This window comes from Rhinatrema bivittatum, chromosome 5 (genome assembly GCF_901001135.1).
Source record: "Rhinatrema bivittatum chromosome 5, aRhiBiv1.1, whole genome shotgun sequence".
In the NCBI taxonomy this organism is placed as follows: Eukaryota; Metazoa; Chordata; class Amphibia; order Gymnophiona; family Rhinatrematidae; genus Rhinatrema; species Rhinatrema bivittatum.
The window spans coordinates 70,306,877-70,328,242 of NC_042619.1; the positions used below are offsets into that span (position 1 = coordinate 70,306,877).

The 21,366-nt window shown below is 44.1% G+C and overlaps 1 protein-coding gene across 4 annotated transcripts in view; it reads left to right on the plus strand.

Moving 5' to 3' along the window:
- The window catches only part of GRIA4 (glutamate ionotropic receptor AMPA type subunit 4), a 690,840-nt gene that overhangs the window by 486,220 nt on the left and 183,254 nt on the right, over nucleotides 1-21,366 (plus strand). For all 4 annotated transcript variants that reach the window (XM_029602429.1, XM_029602431.1, XM_029602428.1 and 1 more), the window contains one exon: nucleotides 2,123-2,227. In XM_029602429.1, the coding sequence (XP_029458289.1) occupies nucleotides 2,123-2,227 (105 nt within the window). The remainder of the gene's footprint in view (nucleotides 1-2,122; nucleotides 2,228-21,366) is intronic.

Consider the following 21,366-nt stretch of genomic DNA (forward strand, 5'->3'; position numbering starts at 1 on the left):
TTTAATGCGAAAAAATTCAGAATAATGCATTTAGGATGCAAAAACCCAAGAGAAAGATACAGTATTGGAGGTGAATTTCTTCTGAGCACAAAGGAAGAGTGGGATCTGGGGTAATTGTATCTGATGATCTTAAGGTGGCTAAACAAGTAGATAAAATGATGGTAGAAGCTGGAAAGATGTTTGGCTGCATACGGAGAGAAATGGTCAGCAGAAAAAGGGAGGTAATATTGCCCCTGAATAGATCCATGGTGAGACAATTCTGGAAACCGCACCTTCAAAAGGATATAAACAGTATAGAATCGGTCCAGAGGGTGGCTACTAAAATGGCCAGTGGTCTTTGTTCTAAAGCATATGGGAATAGATTAAAGATCTAAAAATGTATATTCTAGAGAAAAAGTGAGATAGGGGAGATATGATAGCGACATTCAAATATATCAAAGGTTTCCATTCACAAGAGGTAAGCCTTTTTCTTTGGAAAGGAGGCTGTAGATGTCGAAAGAGAGAAGACTCAGGAGTAATCTTAGGAAACATTTCTTTACAGAGAGGGAGGTGGAGACAAAAACAGTATCTGAATTCAAGAAAGCATGGGATAAATACAGGGGATCTATAAGGAAGTGATGAGAATTATAATGCTAAATGAATTGAATGGATGGGCAGATTGGATGGGCCACATGGTCTTTTTCTGCTGTCATGTTTCCATGTTTCTAAAAGAAGAACAAAAATTATATTTACCAGGAAAAATGATGAATCTTTTTTTTTCCACTAATTTATTTTATTGTAATAAACACTAATAAATTCCCAGGAAAAATAAAATGAAAACTGAAAATGAAGATCCATGGAGATATGCTAACTTCTTCAAAACAGATTCATCAAACAATTCAGTGAATCTAGAAAAAGTTGGAAGCATTGTTAAACTAATTTGAAAAAACTGGTTTGAAGTGACATGAAAAATCCAAAGCAGATTTTATCAACTTGGTGGATCTGCTTTGGATTTTTCGAACCCCTGGATCAGATTTTATACGTTTTTTTTTATTTGTTTTAAATTTTACACAATTATGCCTGTATAAATTTGAAAACTTTTCCAGGGAAAAATCCAAAAATGAATTACAAGTCAAAACAGCTAAACTTCCCTTATGTTTGTATCCAAACTTGAGGATGTCTATATTCAGACACGGTACAGCTAGTTAAGGAGATCATTTTCAAAGGCTTATTGCGTGTGATAAGCCTCTATCGCACGCGAAAAGGCCCTTTTCACGTGCGATAGCATTATGAGGGCGGAGTCGGGGCGGAGTTGGGGCGGCGAGGGGAGGAGTCAGGGCGGCGAGGGGATGGATTCGGCGATGTCTTTGCTGGTGGCAATAAGATTAGTAACCCTATCGTCGCCAGTAGCACACCGGATAGCACCACCTTTCACGGTGGTGCTATTCGGTGCGAAAGCCGGCAGCGAAGACACCTTGGTGGTACGAAGGCTGCCGGCTTTCGCAGGCCCACCCCCCCCGTTTTCGCAGGATTCATCATTCTTGTAATAGAATGATGAATCCAGGCCTAAGTTAGTCAGATATAGCTATCCAGTTAACCTAATGGGGATATTCAGTACCGCAGCCACGTCGCGTAATATCCCCGGCTATCTTAAAGTTAGTAGAATAAGTAAATCCAGCCAAATTTAGGACAGCCCTACAGCAATGCCAGAGTTAGCCCTAATAGATAAGTGGCTAACTCTGAATAACTTATGCAGCTAATGCTGGCCCACCCAGAAATGCCTCCCACCAGCCCCAGAACACTCCTGACTTATGCGGCTAAATTCTAGCCACCTATGTCATTATTCAGCAGGAATTTAGCTGCATACAGCTTTAAATATATAGCCAGTTAGCCATTTAGATGGATAACTTTTCAGTTATCCAATAAAATGGCTTCTGAATATCAAACTTGAGATGTTCACACATATCTATCTATAGTGATTAGTACGATGTTGTACACATTGCTCAGCTGCTATATAGTGAATCAGACACAAAAAATATTGGGAAAAATATAGTAAGTTACTTATTTTAAGTGGGTTCATTGTGAAAGAAGTTCAAAAAAGCATCTAAATAATTCTCTTTTTTTTCTCTTCTTCTTTTTTCAGGTCCGAATTCAAGGCTTGACTGGGAATGTTCAATTTGACCATTATGGTCGTAGAGTAAACTACACAATGGATGTCCTTGAATTAAAGAATACAGGTCCTAGAAAGGTATGCCTAGGCTCACTGTAAAATGTTTTGGATCCTACTTATAAAAAGTATTTACCCTGACACTGAAATAGGAGAAGCAGTGGTTTTGTGATCATTAGGGAATGAGGAGAGACAATATAGCTGGCATTATTGTTATTTTTATTTTATTGCCTTTAAATATTTGTTCCCAATAATCACTATGCTATAATGCTGGATAACTACATGAGCAGCTCTCATACAAAATGAGGGATAAAATAAAATGTGAGAGACAAAGAAATGAAAAAATAGCATGCTATTATAGAAACTTGGGAAGGGGAAGAGAGGAAGTCAGAAACAAGGAAGGACAAGATCAAGAAATGAAAAGGAAAAAACATGAACAGGAAATAGTGCAGGTCTCTCAAAGTAAAATACCTATGCATTCAATTGATTTAAGATAGAAAAGGAGGCCTTAAAGTGAATAGCTATTCAGGCAAGAGGGATAGTGGTCTGGCAAATAAAAAAAATAATTAAATTGGAACAGATGCTGCACAGGAGGCAAAATAAGGATGAACTGAATGATAATGAATATATCAATGAAGCATTTGAGGCTTGTCCTGCTTCCAGCTGTGGAATGCATTAGCTGCTTCATTTCCCTATGTATGAGCCTCATTATCTCTTTCCAGAAATGCAAAGTCAGTGGGTAACATCAATCCCTTATAGAAAAAGTTGGAGAAACCTGAACTGAGCATAGGTGAGCCATAATATTAGCATGGTCAAAAATGCTTACCCACATTCCAAACTCCCTTCTACCACACATGTATATATTTTGCAACAATTATTTTCTCCATCTCTACAGGAATCAGTTGAACAAACACACCAACACTCACACACACACACACACACACACACACACACACACACAAATACATGGCAAAAACCATCATCAGTGTCTTTGTAAGGTACAAAACATCATGTGCTGCAGTCTTTTCAAGCAAATATGTATGTAGACCCCCAAATCTACCATCACTGCATTAGATGAAGAACTGTTCTGGTTATAAAAAAGTTATGTACCCTACTCAAAATGTTAATCATGTTCAATTCAAGGAAGCCCCACAACACGTTTCAAATGCAAGTGTGACCTGACAGCTCTGATATTCTCAGACTAGGACTAGGAAGCATAAAAACAGGAGAATAGGTGAAAAGATAACCTATCTGCAGCTACATGGCATATTATGGTGTACCTTCCACAGAGAAGCTCCTGAAAACGAGGACAACAAAGTACTTTCGCAGTCTTGCCACTAGGGATCCTCTGTGTACAAACCATGACTTTTTGAATTCCATTATCATTTTTGTCTCCACCACTTCCTCTGGCAGGAAATGTTAGGTATCCACCACCCTTTCCATTAAAACTTGATTTCTGATGTTGTTCCTGAGCATACCCCCCTTGAAACTTCATATCATGACCCCTAGTCGTACAACCTTTTTCCACTGAAAAGGATTTGCTTCTTGTGTTTTAATACCTTTCAGGTATTTAAATGTCACTATCATATCCCCCTGTCTTTCAATCTTATCTCATATGAATTTTAGTACAGACTCCACACCATTTTTTGTTGCCTTTCTCTGAATGGCCTCTAGTCTATTGTAATGGGTGGAAGGATGGAGGTTTTTGCTTTGTAGTCTGGATCACACAAACACACTAAGAAAATAATGACACCTGACTATAGCTTATGTAAAAGAATGAAAAGCTATATTATCTGTATAATATATGGACAAAATAGATACTTATAAGAATGGCTGAGACAACAAATAAAATCAGATTATATATCACAATAAGCAAGGTAAATAATCTTCCCCAACTAATAGGTATTATATATGTAAACACACACACAAAGGCCTAGCAAAAGCTGCACTTTTCTGACAGAGCATACTTCAAACTCATCAGTTAGTGTCAGCAAAGCAGGCTCTCTTTGGGAAGGCTAAACAATACTGGAGATGCTTTTTTCGTTGTGGAGATTGGTCTTGCTGAAGTGATCTCTTCAGCTCTCGGCAGAGAATCTGCCAGGGCTACAGTGTGCAGAGGTCTTATGTTTATTCCTGGACTTGTGCTGAAGGGATTTCTTTGTGTAGCTCTCCTTGATATATTGCCAAACCTAACTGCTAAGGAAAAAACTACTGAATTTGTCTACTCTGAAAATTGTGGTCTTCTTGTCTTTGTTCACTACTTCTAATCACCATATTGTACAGCCATTCTCTCTCACATATGAAACTACTTGCTCTGCAATTTCTCTAAATCCAACACATTCTGTAATCATAATGAGGTCGATGTTCTAAAAATCCTTCCTCTCAAATCAAATCAGATATACTATTAGCTAGTCATAATAGGCACTACCGGCAGGACAATGCCTTCTTTGTCTTATATATAATCATCTGCTATGGTACAGTTTTTTTGAAAGATCAATTTTTTTGTATTTTCTTATACAAATAAAACTTATTAAAATCCATCTGAGAAGCAACAAGTTTTCAGATAGAATTTATCTTAAAGATCCAACTGAAAGTCAAGCAAGATGCCCCAACACTGGCCATGCCCCAACACTGGCCATGTTTTGATAACTGCAACAGAGGGCCGATGAAACAAAGATCTTTACATGTTGTTTGTCATCACAGTTGTTAATATTACGCAAAAGATCATTTTCTATGGTGACTGAAACCTCTTTGGCACCGGATAGCTATAGCCGGCTAAATTAACTAGCAACTCCGCGGCTGAATATTGTCCACAATAATATATGCATCATTATCATCAGTGTCATGTAAAATAAAAGCAGTCAGTTAACTATTATCTCAGATAATAAGTAATCATTACTGTGAAACCAGTATAAGAAATTGTGCTCCAAAAGCTAAAAGTGTATCTATAAAGTCTTTAAAACTGTAAATCTTGTGTCCAGTTTATACTATTTAAGTCTGGGCAGTTGCCAGGTGTTTTCTGGTCTCAGTACTAGCATAACTACTTGTGCTGCACTTGACTGTTGCAAGCAGAGCTGTTCAAGGCCAGGATTAACTCCCTATCTGCTAGCTGGCTTTAAATGGTCATATTATCTTCTAATTAAGGTCTTGTCTCATCTTGTGTTCTGTACGTCTGTGTGTGTGTGCGTGTGGGTGTGTGTGTGTGTGTGTGTGTGTGAATGCCCTTGAAGCATTAAGCTTCAAGTTAGGAGGAAGGGAGGGCAAGTGAGGGCTATAACAGGGAGAGCTGTGGGCTGTGAGGTGTTCCAGGCTACTTCTAGTAAAGGCTAGTGAAGGGAAGAAGCTGCTTCTAGTAAAGGCTAGTGAAGGGAAGAAGCTGCTTCTAGTAAAGGCTAGTGAAGGGAAGAGGGGCTACCTAACAGCCCAGAATCCTGTCTTTATGCTTTAAGCATTACTGTGTTTCCATTATATTTTCTGGCAGAAATATCACTTGCAAAACAGGGTTAAGTGCTGACTTTGTACATAATAAAGGAGTAAAACTTGTTCTTTGTCTCTCTACTAATTTCTGACCACACTAGGAGGGAGGAGGCTGTGACACAAGTTTCACTGAGAACTTAAACACAAAACTGCATCCTAATAACTATAACATTATAAACAAATCATAACTGTATTTCTCTCTTTCACACAGGACTAAATTAACCCTTTTCCATGATACATTGAAGTAACTCCTTTACACAATAATACACCTATCTATATTGTTTCTGAGAGTGATCTCCAGAACTTAACTAAAACTACAATGGCAAAAATCCCTTGCATTTTTTAAATCCATTACCATATTTGTCTCCACCACTTCCTCTGAAAGGGCATTCCAGACATCCACCACCCTTTCTGTGAAAACATATTTCCTGACTTTGTTCCTTAGTCTTCATCTTCAGAGTTTCACATCATGACCCTCTAGTTCAGAGCTTTCCAAACTTTTCATGTTGGTGACACACTTTTTAGACAAACATAATTTCACGACACGGTAATTCAGTCTACTAGTAAACCAGAGGTTAAAGGTTAAATGAACGAAACATATTTCGACAATTTATGTATGTTTCCTTAAATATATACAGAAATAAAATGTTTCACGACACAACCTATCTCATGAAAACCTTAAATTTATATTAAAAATATATATTCCAAAATTCATGTTATTGTTATAATTTATGAGAAACAATAATAAAACAAATTGTCTGTCCCCCACACACTCATCTCTCTCCTCCCCCCAGCATATGTCTGGCCCCCACACACTCATATCTCTCCCCCTCAAGCACATGTCTGTCCCCCCAGCACGTTTGCCCCCCACTCACTCATCTCTCTCCCCCCCAGCACATGTCTGGCCCCCACACTCATGTACCTCGTCTTTTTGATTGTTGCCAGTTAAGTGCTTCACTCCCTTCCATCATCACCAGACACTAGGGGTGTGCATTCGGATTGACCGCATTAGTAAAACGCAACTCATATTTTTTTTTTACTTAAAAAATTGATTCGACATAAACGATCGGATTTCCCACATATCGAACATAGATATGTTCGATATGTTGGAAATCGCGATTGTTGAGCCAAAATAAAAATATAAACCCCCTCACCCTCCTTAATCCCCCCCCCCCGACTTACCACAACTCCCTGGTGATGGAGCGAGGAGTGAGGACGCCATTTCTGCAATCCTTGGCGAGAAGCATGTGACGTCGGCGGCACGTCGAGTGACGCCGGCGTCACGTGATTCCCGGCTCGTTCGCGCCGGACGGCTCGTTCGGCCCAAAAAGAACTTTTGGCCAGCTTGGGGGGGCCTCCTGACCCCCTCAAGCTGGCCAAAAGTTCTTTTTGGGCCGAACGAGCCGTCCGGCGCGAACGAGCCGGGAATCACGTGGCGCCGTGTCACTCAGACGCGACGTCACGTGATTCCCGGCAAGTTCGCGCCGGACGGCTCGTTCGGCCCAAAAAGAACTTTTGGCCAGCTTGAGGGGGTCAGGAGGCCCCCCCAAGCTGGCCAAAAGTTCTTTTTGGGCCGAACGAGCCGTCCGGCGCGAACTTGCCGGGAATCACGTGACGTCGCGTCTGAGTGACGCGGCGCCACGTGATTCCCGGCTCGTTCGCGCCGGACGGCTCGTTCGGCCCAAAAAGAACTTTTGGCCAGCTTGGGGGGGTCAGGAGGCCCCCTCAAGCTGGCCAAAAGTTCTTTTTGGGCCGAACGAGCCGTCCGGCGCGAACGAGCCGGGAATCACGTGACGCCGCGTCACTCGACGTGCCACCGACGTCACATGCTTCTCGCCAAGGATTGCAGAAATGACGTCCTCACTCCTCGCTCGATCACCAGGGAGTTGTGGTAAGTCTGGGGGGGGGATTAAGGAGGGTGAGGGGGTTTAATTTTTTTTTTGCACATATGTACATATACCCAACTCATTGGATTTTTTTTATGTCCATATTGGCCGCAAGTGGGACCCCCTTTCGGACATAAAAAATATGAACATAAAATTTTGCTCTGCACATCCCTACCAGACACTGCTGCTTGCAGTCAGTACTCCTCATGGCCAGGCCTCATCGGCAGCAGCAGCCAATGCAAGGATGGCTGGGCTCGTTCCACCCACCAAGCCCCCCCCCAAAAAACGCGATTGACAGCAAAAATCACCCAATAATAAGCAACCCATAAACTGAAAAAAAAAAGTGAATCTCTAGGGAAAAAAAAGCCCAAACTCGCATCAGAGTTGACCGGGCTTGCGCGACACACCTGCACACTGCAGGCGACACACTAACGTGTCCCGACACACAGTTTGGAAAGCTCTGCTCTAGTTCCTCAACTTTCCTTCCATTGAAAAATGTTTGCCTCGTGCACCATTAATACCTTTCATGTATTTAAATGTCTCTATCATGTTTCCCTATATCTCCTCTCTTCTAAGGTCTACATATTTAGGTCCTTCATTCTTATTTCATATGGATATTGGTGCAGACCCCACACTATTATTGTATCCTTTCTCTGAATGGCTTCTAGCATATTTATATCCTTTCTGAGATATAGCCTCCAGAACCTAACACACTATTCTAGGTGAGGCCTCATGAATATTTTGTTCGGAGCTATTATTACCTCATTTTTCTGTTGGTTATACCTCTCTCCATTCCCCTAGTATCCCTGTACCTCTGGCCACTATCTTATCATTCTGTTTTAGGGTGATAGTATTTGAGATCACAAATATTATCTCCCCAAGGTCTCTCTCCTAATTCTCGCATATTAGCCCACTTTAATTTATGTTGCCCAAATGAGTAACTGCATTTTTTTGCATTGGATTGTAACTGCCAAGCAATCAATCACACCTCAAGCTTTCCTAGATCTCTTCTCATTCTGTCTGCTCACAAAGAGATGTCCACTATGTTGCAGATCTTTGGGTCATTCTCAAAGAGATAAACATTTCCTTCTATCCTCCACAATATCACTAACAAAGATATTGAATAGGAATGTATATTTATTTGAAATGAATGGGTAAAATAGGATAAATTAGTATTTCATTACATTTGTGCAAAAATTATTGTCTCATTTGTTTGTTTCCTAATCAAGTCTATGATCCATTGAAGTCTGTGGCTGTGTACTGCTGAGCAAAAATAAATAAATAAATGGTAACTATAGCAACAAACTCTTGCTTGTGTGATCTCATAGAATTGTCAGAGCAGAGGCAGGACAAGTTGGCAAGGAAACCACGCAGAGGACAAATTACAGTCCAGCATCCTGGCCTTGAACAGCTCTGCTTGCAACAGTCAAATTACAGTCCAGCATTTATATCTAACTTACAGCTGCTATCTGGATCAAGTAATGATGACTTACTCCCACTGTAAACTCTGAGTATGTGCAAGAAGCTCTGTATTTTCTCTCTAGCACTTGGTAGAGAAGGACATGTTTGGAGAAGGCTTCTCAGAGTTAAAAAAGAGTTAGAAAGTTTGGGATTTAGCACTAGTAAAGAGCTGCTTCTGATCTTCTCTGTGCTGTAGTGGTCTCACTCACTGTGCCAAAAGGACGAAGGCAGTGAAACTTTGCTGTTTTTTATTTTCTCTTCACTGGGGGAGAGTCAGGGTAGGAGACAGTGTGGAGACTGAAGCAGGGCTAGTGAATTTTTTTTTTGTCTTTGTGTAGACAGCAGTGAGGTGAGAGCACATTGATAGACTAAAGAAAAGAGTCTTATCAGCCTGCCAGTCTATTTGGTTCTGTTAGTGTTTTGTGTGTGGATTGGAAAAGCAAACAGTCAGCACCGAGTGCACACAGCACATAAATACACAGTTCTCTACACTGTGAGTGAGAGTAGAGTTACAGTATCAATAAATATATTCCATTGTAATATCCAAATCCCCAGTAATCAGGCAGTGCACTTCAACAAACTCCATAACGTTTAGAAAAGGGAGAGGAGGGGATGACAGGCTTGGCAGCTTTGGCAGGGACAGAGAAATTCGTGGAGAGTGAACCCAGCCTAGTTGCAAGAAAAAAAGGCTGTCCTGCCCCTAAATTGAGAGAGACTTTTTAAAATGTAGAATGGCAGGAAAGAAAGGCAACTCAAGGCAAAAGCATGGAGAGCATGTGCTACCACAACCTGTTACTCTCCCTCTTGGTTTAGACCAGGGGCAAAAGTTAGGAGAGCCATCCAGTACAGGGTGGCTCTCCTAACTTCTGCTTCCCCATAAATGGGGAAGCAGAAATGCAACAGCCAAAACCAGAAACACGTTTTCTACATTGGTTACTATTAATGAGACAATGGAGGCAGTATTTTTAACTGATTCTGAGAAAGAAGTTGACGAGCTAGTAGCTGAAAAAATTTTAGAGGATTGGTCAGAAGCATCTAAGGGGTTAATTTTCAAAATAATATATGTATATACAAGTAACATATATCATAGCAATTTTTAAAAGCCCATTTAAGCATTTAAAATGCACTTGCATGCATAAAACCTATTATATATTCAATAGCAAATATCTTTGCAAAAGCCCACTTATGTGCATAAATTGCATTTACATGCCTAAAATCCAGTTTTAAATCAGTAAAGCCTTTTGAAAATTATCACATTAACATCCAGTGATGGGGGAGAAAGATGATGATACTGACAATGATAACAACCCCCAGAAAGAGCAGACAGGGCAGGTAGAGAATGTGAATTATGCTCCCAGCATTTTTTCTCATGGTCAACACTCAACCTCAAATCCAGTGCCAGCATCATCCCCCAAGGTTGTAGAGAAGAAATCATGGAAGATATCCCTGATTTGCAGGCATTTTAAAATGAGGGAGAACCCACATTTTGATCAGCCAGCATGGATTTACCCAAGACAAGTCTTGCCTCACAAATCTGCTTTATTTTTTTGAAGGGGTTAATAACACATGGATAAAGATGAACCAGTAGATGTAGTGAACTTGGATTTTCAGAAGGCATTAGACAAAGTCACTCATGAGAGGCTTCGTGGATTACAAACTAGTTAAAAGATAGGAAACAGAGTAGGATTAAATGGTCAATTTTCTCAGTGGAAAAGGATAAACAGCGGAGTACCTCATGGATCTATACTTGGAACGATGCTTTTCAATATATTTATAAATGATCTGGAAAGAAATATGACGAGTGAGGTAATCATATTTGCAGATGATTCAAAATTATTCAGAATAGTTACATCATAAGCGGATTGTGATAAATTGCAGGAGGACCTTGTGAAACTGGAAGATTGGGCATCCAAATGGCAGATTAAATTTAATGTGGACAACTGCAAGGTGTTGCATATAGGGAAAAATAACCCATGCTGTGGTTTCACAATGTTAGGTTCCATATCAGGAGTTATCATCCAGGAAAAATATCTAGGCATCATAGTGGATAATACATTGAAATGTTATGACCATCAGTCGCAGACTGTTGCGCCGGAGGTGCCCTTGGGCTGAGGTGGGGTTGACGCTACCCATAGGAGGGATCCTACAGGTCCCCACTGTCGGCAGGCAGAGAGGGCTGATGGACGGAGGCTAGCTGGCGCTTCACCAATACCAGCCCTCGTTCCCCGCGGGTTGAGCCTTTGGGTGCCGGGGCCAGCTGGACTTAGGTGGCCTCCATCAGTGGTTGTCAATGGGTGGATCAAGGTCAGCCCAGAGGCTGCAACTATTGTAGATATCAGTCTGTACTGGACAAGGCGGAGTCCCGGATACCCGGGCACCAATAGGAACACAGTTTGATAGAGAGCGCTTGAGCAAGAGCAGGCCGAAGCCTGAATGAACCACGTCCCGGACAAAAGCTGAAGCGGCAGCTTTAAGCAAGCTGGTATCAGGGCTGGCAGCAATCTGGAAGCAGTGACAAGCAAGGCTGAGATCCAGACGAGGAGAGAGTCAAAAGAAGCAGAAGTAAAGCAGAAGAAGTAAAGAAGCAGATGAAGGGCTGGAGAGAGGCAATAGAGTTGTCAAGCAATGCAGAGATCCGGGCTGGAGAGAGGCAATGGAGTAGACAGGCAATGCAGAGGTCAATCCAGGTCAGCAATTCGAAGGAGAGATGAAGGAACAGGAACACAGGAACAAGGAAACAGGAACAAAGGCCATCAGGGTCGGGAACCAGGAACTGAAGAGGCAACGAGTACTCGACTAGCGAGGGGACCTATTGCAAAGGCAATTTGAGAAAGTGGAGCCCGGGCTTATATACTGGAGCTCTGCCAACGTCGTCATCTAGGGCTGCGGCCAGGTCCCCGCCACGGGCCCTATTTAAAGACTAGCTGGGTGCGGTGCTGGTTGAGATGACGTCTCTCCGCGGGCCATTCGGAGAGGCCCTACGTGGAGCATCAGGAGCTGCAGCAGAGCCGGAGGCACCAGGGGCGGCCCAAGGATGAAGCCGGCGGCCCACAGCCACCAGAAACAAAGGACCAGATTCTGGATTACTTTGAAAGAGGTGAGGGGGCCGAGCCGTGGGTCTGACATGGCCGGCGCATATAACACAGACGGCTGCGACTGATGCAACTCACTTCATATACTGCTCAGCTCTCGTCTCCGGGCCTACTCGCGGCTGAGGCTAGCTGCTACCGCCACGTTCCTCCGGGTTCTCAGGACTTCTCGTGGTGTCCAAGACGCCGCCACCACCCATGCTGGCTCCAGACCTTCCTAGACATGCGCGTGCATGCCACTAGCCCCTCTTTTTGAAGACCCAAGGGCGGGAACCTCAGGGGCGTCACTGGCTGATGATATCATCTGGCTGGGATTCTTAAATACCGCCTTCGCCCCTTGCTAGCCAACTTGGCAATGAGTTCCCTCGCTACTGATACCTGCTCCTGGCCCCGCGGACCTATGGTTCCTGTATCAGTTCTACCTGCCTCTGGACTGCTCGGGTACCCACTCCTCAGGGGCCCTGCTGTGCTCTTGGGTAAGTCTTCTCTCCCGGCTTCCCCCCACTCCTCAGGCTAGCCCTGCGCCTACCAGAGCTTCCTGCCTTCCAGACTCTCTGCTTCCCTGGGTTGCCCTTGGAGCCATCTTCTGCTTGGAGTCTGGACCTGTGCTTCCCCGCTCCTCGGGACAGCACCTGTGTTCTGCACCAGAGACTGTGCCTGCACTTCCCCACTCCTCGGGGCAGTGCTTCCGTCCTGTTTCAGTGACTCTACTCAGCACACCCTGCTCCTCAAGGCAGTGCCCTCATTTTTCTGCCTGAGATTCCATCGTCCACAGCCCCGCTTCCCGGGGTTGCCTTCGTCACTACTACAGAGATTCACCTGGGCTTTCCCCGCTCCGCGGGTTGGCCTACATCACCGTGCCAGAGCCTCTCTTACTGTGCAGCCCCGCCCTCCGGGATCTTCTCCGCTGCGGACCTCCAGGAATGCCTGTCTTGTGCTCCCCGCTCCTCAGGGCCTATCCAGTGCTTCTCTCTCTCAGAGGTTCCTGCTCTGGTACACGCTTCGTCAATTCAGAGAGTATAGTGTGGGCTCTCCCAGAACTGAGTCTCTCATCCCGCTCCTCGGGATCCCCCACAGTACTCCCTGTCCTGCACTTGCGATCATGTGGTTGTGACGCAGGATGCTCCATTCCTCTACACTACTGAATATCCTACCTCAGCTGACCTCTCCTCCCGATGATGGGAACCTGTGGGGCTCCTCCCCACAGGTGGTACCAACCTTCACCTCTGGCCAAGGGCCCACTAACCCACGAATTCCAACATGAATTTGTCGGCTTGGTGTGCTGCAGCAGTCAAAAAAGCAAACAGAATCTTAGGTATTATTAGGAAGGGAATGGTGAATAAATTGGAAAATGTCAAAATGCCTTGTATCACACCATAGTGAGACTGCACCTTGAGTACTGTGTACAATTCAGGTCACCACATCTGAAAAAAGATATAGTTGCCCTGGAGAAGGCATAGAGAAGGGCGACCAAAATGATAAAGGGATGGAACAGCTTCCCTATGAGGAAAGGCTGAAGAGGTAGGGCTGTTCAGCTGAGGAGGAATATGATCGAGGTCTTTAAAATCATGAGAGATCTAGAATGGTAGATTTGAATGGTTATTTACTCACTCAACGCACAATTAAGCTCTGGAATTTGTTGCCAGAGTATGAGGTTAGTACAGTTAATAAAACTGGGTTTTAAAAATGTTTGGATAAGTTATTGGAGAAGTCCATTAACTTCTATTAATTAAGTTGACATAGGGATTAGCCACTGCTATTACTGGCATCAGTAGCATGGGATCTAGTGTTTGGGTACTTTCCAGGTACTTGTGGCCTGGATTGGCCACTTTTGGAAACTTGATGCTAGGCTTGATGGACCCTATGTCTGACCGAGTATGGCAATTTCTTATGTTCTTAGTGTATTCATTGCAGCAAACATATCAGTCTAGGGAAGCAAGTGGGGTTTCTCACAAATGTTAATATGTAGCATCACCTGCAGAACAGTTCCCACTAGCATTGGCATCAGGGAAGGGTGGCAATAATAGCTTGAGTACCCTTTGTGCCAGTGAAAGTAAAAGCCAGAGGAAAAGGGTTGAAATGGATAGACTTTCCCCAAGTTGATCCCATGCCTTCTTCCAGCAGTCAGGTGGCAGGCCAGCAACCCCCTGTCATGTGTCAAAAACAGCAACCTACCATAGAAGAAATCTAGTGATGTTCCATAGTGCCATCCTGGTTCCAGAGACAGGCAGCATCCATCCAATGTAGTAACAAGAAACATTGGGGAAATGATTGCTCTGGATAATCAGTCCATACAAGTAGTGGTGAATGCAGGCCAGGTGCTGCAAGTATTATTCTCCCAATTACAAAGTACCCTCTAGGACTACATTTGGTGGACAGATTATCCCACCCTGTACAACCAGTGCTTTAGTGGCATCCAGGCATAGTTGGCTAAGGCAAAGGGGAGTAGCGTGCATTTCATCAGCAACAACTGGGCCAGTGCAAATGCATGCTTACTTCTCCCTGATGGTACACTGGTGCGAACTAGCTAAGACAGGGGCAGGAAGCAGCTCTAGTGGGCACCTAATATAAATGTACAGATGGACTGTGCTGCACATTTAGGTGATGGATAGCCCCTATACCACATGCAGTATCCTATCAGCCATAATAAATTTGCTGTAGGGTTGGTAGCTAGACCTGAAAGGGAGGAGCTTTCAGGCAGGTTTCCTTGTGACAGACAATGGTAATGAAAATATGACAAAGGCAGTGGAACATGCAGGGTTTTCAGGGTATCTATTGCTATGCACACTTGCTACACCTGGCAGTGAGGGATGCTTGGGGTTGGAGCCCAAGAACTACAGATCTATTCATGAAGGACCTGATAGAGAGTTTCAGGAAAATAATGAAGCTTTCCATTGAAGCATGAAGGTTGGGCAGCTTCTCTGTGAGAAGTAGAAAGAATACGGGATGCCTCATAAGCATTTATTCAAGATATCCACTGGAGAGGTTAGTGGAGCAGCACAGTCCTTCATAATCTGTCTCTGGAAACAGAGATAGGTGTGGATCATCTGATGGGGCATCATGATTAAGTAGTGATGAAGCTGCTGATAGAAATTCTGAAGCCCTACAAGGATGCCATGGAGGATCTGAGTTCCAGAAGCACCACCCCATGGAAGGTCATTCCTTTACTAAATATTCTAGAGGAAAAATTAGAGGATTTCCATGACCAAGAGGGAATGGAAGCAGAGGTCTTGAAGTTTCTGGACTCTTTGCAACAGCCGGTGCAAGAGAGACTGAAACCTCTGCCACATAAGAACACTTACATGTTTACCACTCTTTGCGATCCATGAGTGAAAGGGAATCTCACCCTCTAGTCCCAGCATCTCACATTCATGAAAGGATGCTGGTAGTTAGGATGCATGAACAGCAGAGGCACAGTGGAAATGTATTTCTGGAAAGAGCAGCCAACTCAGAGTGTAGTGCAAGCACAAACAGCACCCTGTCAGCTACCATTTTCTCCCACAGCTCAATACGCCAAAGCCACATTTCCAACAAACAGTCATCTCTCCTGACATAAACCATAGCCAAAGCAGCTGGCAATAGAGACTAGGGATGTGCAGCAGGGACGGATTCATCCCATTCTGTATTCGTATTCATCTGGACCCAAATCCATTGTATCCGTTCTCGGGGGACACCGATCCGTTCATTAGTTACATATGCATTTGTTTCCCAAAAAAAACCCCATCCCAACCCTTTAAATATAATTAAGTACATCCCCCCACCCTCCTGACACCCCCCCCCCCCCAAGACTTGCCAAAAGTCCCTGGTGGTCCAGCGGGGGTCCTGGAGCGATCTCCTGCACTCGGGTTGTTGGCTGCCGGTATTCAAAATGGCGCCGATAGTCTTTGCCCTTACTATGTCACAGGGGCTACCGGTGCCACTGGTCGGCCCCTGTCATATGGTAGGAGCAATGGATGGCCGGTGCCATCTTGCCCGAGTGCAAGAGATCTCTCCAGGACCCCTGCTGAACCACCAGGGAGTGCCATGGTGATGGTTTTGATGATTATAAAAGAGATAAAGGTGGAACTATGAAGACAATACATTTGGTTTGTCTTGATGTGGAAAAAGTAATATATTGTGAAAATTGAGGGGCGGATTTTAAAAGCCCTGCTCGCGTACCACCAGGTACCTGTAAAATGTTTTTGGGGGGGTTGGGAGGGTGGGGGAAGCAAAGGGATTAGTTTTAAAGGGTCGGGTGGGTTTTTTGTTTATCGGCTCGGGCTCAGCTGATAAACAAAACCGCGATTGGGCCCGATGAAAAAAAACCCACATGTGAATCAGAACCGGAATCCGAACCGATTCCGGTTCTGATTCACATCTCTAGTAGGAACTGCATTGGCTTCCTATTAAATCCAGATATCAAGATGTTAATTATTGCATTTTAAATTTTAACAATTGTGAATCCTTTCAGTTTAGCTGACAGGCTGCAGTGCTATGTTACTGTGAGGATTTTGTAGTAAATGGATATTAATTTGCCATGTATTCCCTCTACATGTGAATATAAGTTGCAGTCTACTTGTGCATGTGCTTTTTCCTTTGCCACACCACTTTTATGGAAAGGGCATAGGGGTAGATTTTAAATACTTGCGCGATCACGTACTTTTGTTCGCGCACCAGGCGCAAACAAAAGTACGCTGATTTTATAAGATACGCATGTAGCCGTGCGTATCTTATAAAATCCGGGGTTGGCGTGCGCAAGGGGGTGCACATTTGTGCAACATGCGCGTGCCGAGCCCAGCGCGCGCTGCCTGTTCCCTCTGAGGCCGCTCCAATTTCGGAGTGGCCTTGGAGGGAACTTTCCTTCGCCCTCCCCCCACCTTCCCCTCCCTTCCCCTACCTAACCCACCCCCTGGCCCTATCTAAACCCCCCCCCCCCACCTTTGTCGGCAAAGTTACGCCTGCTGAAAGCAGGCGTAACTTTGCGCACGTCGCCGGCAGGCCCGCTCCGTCCTCCGGTCCCGGGAGCTAGTCCGGAGGCCTCGATCACACCCCCGGGCCCGCCCCCAAAACACCGCGGCACGCCCCCGAAACGCCGCATCGTTTTGGGAACGCCCCGGACACGCCCCCTCCCGCCCCTTTTTGAAAGCCCCGGGACTTACGCGCATCCCGGGGCTTTACGCGCGCCGTGGCCTATGCAAAATAGGCGCGCCGGCGCGCGTGGGCCTTTTAAAATCCGCCCCATAATGTGAAGCTGCGTACTCAGAAGGATATTAAGATTTTTAGAAGATAGCTGAAAGAAAAGTATTTAAGGAAGTGTTTACAGGTTATATTTAAGAGTATTTAAGTTGGAAAAGTGAAATATTATATATTTTGAAGATCTATTTTTTGTTTTATATTTATATTCATGTTTGTAGTTTTACACATGTTTTAACTCCACCAAGGATAAAATTGGAAAATGTTGCATATAAAAAGTTTTAAATAAATAAATATGCCCACCTGCCATGTCTTTGAATTTACAGCACTGGAGTTTTGATGCCTCCATTTTGTTGGTTGTTTGGACCACATCTTAGTTCTCCTACCCTGCTTCTTTGTTGGTTATGTTGGGATGTTTTGTCCTCAGACAAAAAAATGTGAAAAAAGAAAAGAAATACAAGTTTCTCCTCCCACCCAACCTCTTTTCTAGCTTTATATCTTGCTATCAATGCATGGATAGACCTTTGTGCTGTTTCCAATTGACTATACTCTTTGGGGATTATGATACCTTTGCTGTTTACAATGGACCACAGTGAACCCTGAAGGTTTATACAACTTTGTTCGGTTTGTGATGGATCACATTGAGTCTTGGGCATTTAGACAACTATGTACCGTTTATAATGCTCCATATTTCATGCAATGGGGATTTAGACAATTTGTGCTTTTTCTGATTCCTTGCATTGTACACCTTGGGGGTTTTGCTATTTTCTGCTGTCTGTGATGGTCTGTAATCCATACTTAGTAAATTTATATACCTTTGTGCTGTTTGCAATGGACTACACTCCATACCTTGGGGTTTGGACACCTTTGTGATTTTTGTGATGAACCACACGGTATATCTTGAGAGTTTAGACAAATTTGTGCTATTTTCAAAGAAACACATTCCGTGATTTCGGGTTTTAGACACGTTTGTGCTTTTTGAGATTTCCTACATTGTATGCCTTAGGAGTTTTGATTGCTTAATAGTTTTTGTGATTCACTGCACTGTGTGCCTTGGAGGTTTTGACACCTTTATGTTGTTTGTGATGGACCACATGCCATGCCTTGGTGGTTTATACACCCGTGTACTGTTTGAGATTCTCTGTACTGTAAGCCTTAGGGCTTTTGATGACTTTATGCTGTTTGTGATTACCCATAATATATTTTGGGAGTGAGTGCTCATCAGCATGTATTAGCTCTATAATCTATAAGGGGAGGTAGCCCAAAAAAATGTAATTATGTTTTTACTATTGTTTCAGGGGTGGGCCATTCCATGTCCACACCTGGATCTTTTTTTTTTTTTAATTAAAAAAAAAAAAACAGAACCTGTCCCAACCCTGTCCATTTATTGAAATATGTATCCCCCACTAGCAGACTCCCCTTACCCACCCTAGCCTAACTTCCTGACATCCCAGGACTCACCAGCTGCCATTTACCTATCATTTGACAGGACTACCAGTGCCATTGGATAGCCTCTGTCATTTGATAGGAACAATGAGCAGCCCATGCCATTTTAAATAATGGCAGCCATCGAGCCCAGAAGTGAGAAGTCATCCCAGGTCTTTGTTAGACCACCAGGAACATTTAGGTGCATTCTGGGGTGGGGGCGGGGGGGGGGGGTCAAGGGGGTGGGCTAAGGTGGGTGAGGGGTTAACTGTTATGGGGGCTGAATATTTTAATAAATGGGAAGGGTTTGGGTGGGGTTTTGTACCCATTTTATTTAACTAAATTTGCACCTTTAAAAAAATTGAAAGAAAAAAACACAAAATGTCATGGTTTTGTTTTCTTTTGTTTTTTTAGACCCAGGAAATGCAATGAGATAGGAAATATCATCAGTGTTTCCTATTTCATTGCAAATAAATGTCCACACCTAATAATCACCGTAGTTATACAAGTAACCAATAGAACCATAATTGAATTAATGAGCCATTCACAGTTTCACTGAATCAGCTGTTTTTACATAACACGTGCATGGCTCTATCTTTACAGCTTGACAGAACTCTATGCTGCTGGTGGAATCAATCACATTCCTCCTATTGAGACAGGCCTCTCCCATTCTGGTTGTCTTTGAGGCTCTTTTGAAGTGCACTTCCCTAAGGTACTTGCCCATTTTTTTGATCTTGCCCTGGCCATCTACTGCTTTACATTTCTGCTGCACCATTCCTTGGGCCTTTCTTGCCACTCCAGGTACCATTTTGCCCTTCCTAGTATCTTTGACTTTTGATTATATTCTTTCTCCTTACACCTCAGCCCTTGAGGTACAACATGGGGGTTTTTGTTTAGCTACTCTTCTTGCTGAGTTGCTCTGCTCCTAGCGTTTCAGTTTTTAATAATTGCCAGCAATACTGCTGCTGCCACCACTTAAAGCCAGTCTTCATACTTTAGGGTGCATCCCCTACTGCTCCAGCTGGCTTCTTGGTGCTTTCTAAATACTCTTTCCCTATGGTACTTGCTGACTTTTAATCTTACATAGAAACATAGAAATGACGGCAGAAGAAGACCAATCGGCCCATCCAGTCTGCCCAGCAAGCTTCACACTTCTTTTTTCTCATACTTATCTGTTTATCTTGGCTCTTAGCAACCCATGGTTCTATTTCCCTTTCACCCCCATCATTAATGCAGAGAGCAGTGATGGAACTGCATCCAAGTGAAATATCAAGCTTGATTAGTTAGGGGTAGTAACCGCCGCAACAAGCAAGCTACACCCATACTTATTTGTTTACCCAGACTATGTTATTCAGCCCCTATTGGTTGTTTTTCTTCTCCCCTGCCGTTGAAGCAAAGAGCTATGCTGGATATGTGTGAAGTATCAGTTTTACTTCTCCCCTGCCGTTGAAGCAGGGAGCTATGCTGGATATGCGTGAGGTATCAGTTTTTCTTCTCCCCTGCCGTTGAAGCAGAGAGCGAAGCTGGATATGTGTGAAGTATTAGTTTTACTTCTCCCTTGCCGTTGAAGCAGAGAGCTATGCTGGATATGCGTGAAGTATTAGTTTTTCTTCTCCCCTGCCGTTGAAGCAGAGAGCGAAGCTGGATATGTGTGAAGTATTCGTTTTTCTTCTTCCCTGCCATTGAAGCAGAGAGCTATGCTGGATATGCATTGAAAGTGAAGTATGCATTGAAAGCCACATTAACTATCAAAAAATATTGAATAAGCCTAATAATTGGTAATACCTATAGCCTATGAACTCTCCGTTAATTTTGCCCTGGCCATCTGTTGTTTTCATGCTTGCTGCACCACTCCTTTCGGCTTTTGATGCCATTTTTCCCCCTGCCTCAGCGTATGCCTTGGAGGCAGTGCCGTAGCCAGCCTGTGGTCAATGTGATCGTGGCCATAGGCGCCACACCCAAAGGCACCACTACCACCAGCCACAGTAGAGACTTCCATGCTGCAGCTAGTGCCGTGCCTGCCACGATGTCCCTGCCTCCCAAAAGTAACGGCACTTCCCGGGCGGTGTGCTGAGACACTTGCGGCCGCGCAGTGCTGACCAGGTGCCGTATAGAGGCAGGGCAGGCAGCGCAGGGAGCAAAGTGGATACTGCGGCGGCGGTTGGCTGCTGCCTCAGAAAAGAACCCTCGGGCCCTTCCAATCCAGCAGTGAGCACCGAAACGGAGCAAATGAAAGGGGAGGCGAAATGGAGCAAGTGAATGGGGAGGCAAAACGAAGCAAGTGAAAGGAGAGGCTCTACTGTAGCAACAGCTTTGGAGGAGACCGGCTCGGAGAGCATTGCAGTGCAGGCCACCCAGTAAGAAAGGTCTTTGGGTGGGAGGGTAACTTAAGCCCAGGATATTTATGGTGTCAGCAGGAGGAGGAGAAGGCAGCGAGACATAAAGTGTCCAGGGAACAGGGAGGGAAGGGATGTTAGTGTTGTTCTATGTTCCTGGGGGAGAGAGGCAAAAGTTCCTGGTGGTGTGAAGAACAGTGGAGGTAGGAATAGATGGGGGGATGAGGGATACTGCTGGTGCTGGCTTGGAAAGGAATGGAAACACACAGAGAGAGAGATACTAGTACTGGGTTGGGGGAGGGAGGAACATTGGTGGGTTGGGGGAGGGGTTGATGATGTAAGAGCATTTGTGTCTACACACCTGAGGGGGAGAG